The following is a 3,542-nucleotide window of genomic DNA, read 5'->3' on the forward strand; positions in this document are numbered from 1 at the left end:
CAGTACTGTACCCCAGTGTTATACTGGAGTGAAATCAAAGTTAATGTCTCAGCTCCAGCGACCTTTCCTCAGAACAAGGAGGGTTGCTAGACTCCGAGTGTTAACTCTGCCTGCTTTCTCGCCACAGAAGCTGCTCGACCTGCTGAGATTTTCCAGCATTTTCTGTTTTGCTTCTGATTTCCAGCATCTGCAGTTCTTTTGGTTTTTGTTTTGAAGAAGTGTAGGTTCCTGCCCAGATACAGCTAGTTCTCCCATAACAGGATAGCTTGTGTTCCTGTGTAAAGTCGCGCAGTAGGAAATCGCTGTAGAAAATCCCTGTAACTGTGCAGTGGAAGGTTCGCCTCATCCAAACAGTGACCGCTGTTCCGCGTTACAGCCAATTCGTGTTAATGAAACACGCCTCACAGCAGAACCCTTTGATGCTGCTTGGCCTGCTGTGTTCATCCAGCCCTGCACCTTGTTGTCTCGGATTCTCCAGCATCTGCAGTTCCTACTATCTCTCATGAACTGCTACCGGATTCCCGACCTCACTGCAGCGACTGCACTTCAGGGGATCGCCACTGCGAGGCACTGAACTCGTGAAAGGCGCTACACAAATGCTTTACCTGTTCGAGCCCACTCCCGCACACGGTCGGGCTCTCGCCAGATCTCCCGGGTTTGTTGGATCATGTCTCCAGCGGCCATCAGAGCCCCACAGCTTACCGTGTTGGTGATGAACAGATACCTGCCAGTGAAGATAGATTTCCAAACAGCAAGCAGCCGGACAGTGAAACTCGGGTTTGGAGGAGTAGGCATCCCGTACAACCGAGGGCAGGGCTAACCCACTGACTCAAGTAATTGAAACCTTCAAAAGTCACTCTCCAACAGAGATCTACTCAATTTTATTCCTCAAAGTCTCCTTGAAATTTCCAGCCAGTATGATGTTAAGAGCAAAATACAAACCAACTCCTGAAACAGCCTAAAGTCCGGCTTATTATCTAACCTTGAGGCTTTGACTCTCTATATAAAATAATTTATCTACATCCAGTATTGGTATAATATATTAAAATGCTCTTTTTTTCCTGAAAATGTATTTTCTTAATGGTGAGTTTGCACCACCTAACACATTCAAGTCCTGTTTCTATAAACCGTACGCATTAATCGAGCCCAAAGGCTGTAAAGTGGAGTTGTCTGGGATTCCTCGGACTTTTGTCCAGTCTCCAGCCACTGGTCAGCTGTGAAGGTCAGTCTGAACTCTGAAGTTTAACCTGGCACAATAATTCCAGTTTTCAGACTTCACTGCCTCCTCCTCTCAACCCTCAAATCCTGGTTCCCCTCAATGAGCTTGTCTTTCTCAGCCCATTCCCTCTCCCTAATGCTTCCACATTTCTATGGGTATCCCTAACTCAACGCCGCCCTCCTATTTCAAGAGATAACAAGGTGTAGAGCTAGATGAACACAGCAGGCCAAGCAGCATCAGAGGAGCAGGAAAGCTGACATTTCGGGCTTAGACCCTTCTCCAGCATCTGCAGTTCCTACTATCTCTCCTATTTCAACCCCCTCTCTCTCTCTCTCTTTCTATATATACCCCAGCTCCTTCCCCCTTTCTCTCTCCTTGTCAGTCTATTCCCATGTATACTTCTGTCCCTCTACACACCATCGTTAATAGCTGGATCCCATTCTGTGTCCCTATCCCTATCGAAATCCACTCACATTCACCCCCTCCTCTCTGTCTCTGTACCCCCTCTTTATCTCTTCCTCCCCCCAAATTACATATATTTTAATTTTATTCTCTCTCACACACTTTCTCTTCCTGTCACTGAGCGTCAACCACGTGCCTCAGAATCCGGAAGGAAATTACAAACACTCATCCCAGTATCTGTTTTTTCCACCAATCAGATCCAGGCACGGGTTTGATTGATACAAGGATTGGCCAATGGAAAGCAAAGTAATCCGAATTCTCTGTTACATGACGACACTATTCGCCAATCAGATCATGTCATCGTTACACATTAATATATACATATATTAATATTCAATTAGAATAGTTGGGGCTATCCCTTGATATCCTGTCGTAAACTCACCGGCACCTCCTGGAATAAGTTGTCGGAAAGTTATAGTTTACTGATTGATTATTGACTACTTTTGTTGGAGAAAAGTATAATCAATCCCCAGGCAGAATAGGCTCGAGGGGCTGAACAGCACTCCCCCACTCCTATTTCTTATGGTCTTATGGGAAGAGGGGAATTAGAGGAGATAGCTGTAGCACACAATAATGGAATTGTTACTGTGTGGAAGGAAGCCATTCGGCCCATCGTGCCTGCACCAGCTCATTAAATGAACATCATTACCTAGTGCCAATCTCCTGCCTTTTTCCCCAGACCCTTACAGCTTATTTTTATTCAAATAACCATCCAATGCTCTCATGAATACCTCAATTGTACCTGCCTCTGCCACATTTCCAGGCAGTGCATTCCACATTCCATTCTGAGGAATATTAATGGATTCAAACCATTAACTTCTTCCCCCAGATGCTGCCAGACCTGCTGAGCTTCCCCAGCAATTTCTATTTCAGATCTCTAGTAGAACCATCAGCATAACATTTACGGGATAGGAAATCTGCCATTTCTATGTCGTCTGGCCAACATGAAAAACTCCAGGTTACTGTTTAAAAATAAGGATTGCCCATTTAAGGCAAGGGACTCTCAGGGAGGGTTGTGTGCTCAAAAGAATTAAAAATTATTGACATCGCTACCCGGGTGTGCTGGCTTAGAACATAGAACAGTACAGCACAGTACAGGCCCTTCAGGCCACGATGTTGTGGCAAACTTTTACCCTAATCCTAAAGTCTGTCTAACCTCCACCCCTACCTTATACTATCATCAAACTTTCCTCCCACAATCCAAAGATGTGCAGGCTAGGTGGATTGGCCAGGTTAAATTGCCCGTAGCATCCAAGGATGTGCAGACTAGATGGATTAGCCATGGGAAATACAGGGTTGTAGGGATAGGGTGGGGGTCTTTTCAGAAGGTCAGTGTGGAGTCAATGGGCCAAATGGCCTGTTTGACACTGTAAGGATTCTGTGATTCTAAGGTTCTATGAACCAATGAGTTTATAAAGAGGAGAGCTGATTCACCCTTCCTCACCAGATTGTAACAAGTGCCATAGCTTATAGGGTTAATATTTGAACCATATTTTCCTTTCATTTAACTCAAAGGGATTCTGTCACAGAGGTTAACTTTAAAATGAAATTGCTGCTATAGTGTGACTGTGCATTGGCAGGGTAGCAGGATTCCACAAAAGGCAATCAGGAAGAAGTCAGTTAATCAGTGATGGTGAGTGAGCAGGAAATGTCAGCCACACACCAGATGGACCTGATTCTACTGGCTCTAAGTAGGACCATGGGTTAGGTTACACCCACCTGAAAGAGCAGGCAGGGGCTCGAGATTAGCATGCCACCACAGATGGTTCCACAGGCAATGTAGCATTGCGTCAGTGCTGTGCTTGGCAAGTAAGCCTGTGTTTTCTGCTTAAGTCTCTGGAGTGGATCTTGAACACGACAT

General features: G+C 45.4%; 1 protein-coding gene across 2 annotated transcripts in view; it reads right to left on the reverse strand.

Annotated features, from left to right (window-relative positions):
- The window catches only part of LOC109918152 (mpv17-like protein 2), a 17,807-nt gene extending 14,265 nt beyond the window's left edge, over positions 1–3,542 (reverse strand). The window contains exon 1 of one of the 2 annotated variants that reach the window (XM_048614151.1): positions 3,401–3,542. In XM_048614151.1, coding sequence (XP_048470108.1) covers positions 3,401–3,467 — 67 coding nt within the window. In that variant the 5' untranslated portion in view covers positions 3,468–3,542. Of the gene's footprint in view, positions 1–605; positions 1,818–3,400 lie in introns of those variants that run through there. The other variant, XM_020518048.2, reaches the window with a different exon arrangement.

The sequence above is a fragment of the Rhincodon typus genome, chromosome 29 (genome assembly GCF_021869965.1).
Source record: "Rhincodon typus isolate 14 chromosome 29, sRhiTyp1.1, whole genome shotgun sequence".
Taxonomy (NCBI): domain Eukaryota; kingdom Metazoa; phylum Chordata; class Chondrichthyes; order Orectolobiformes; family Rhincodontidae; genus Rhincodon; species Rhincodon typus.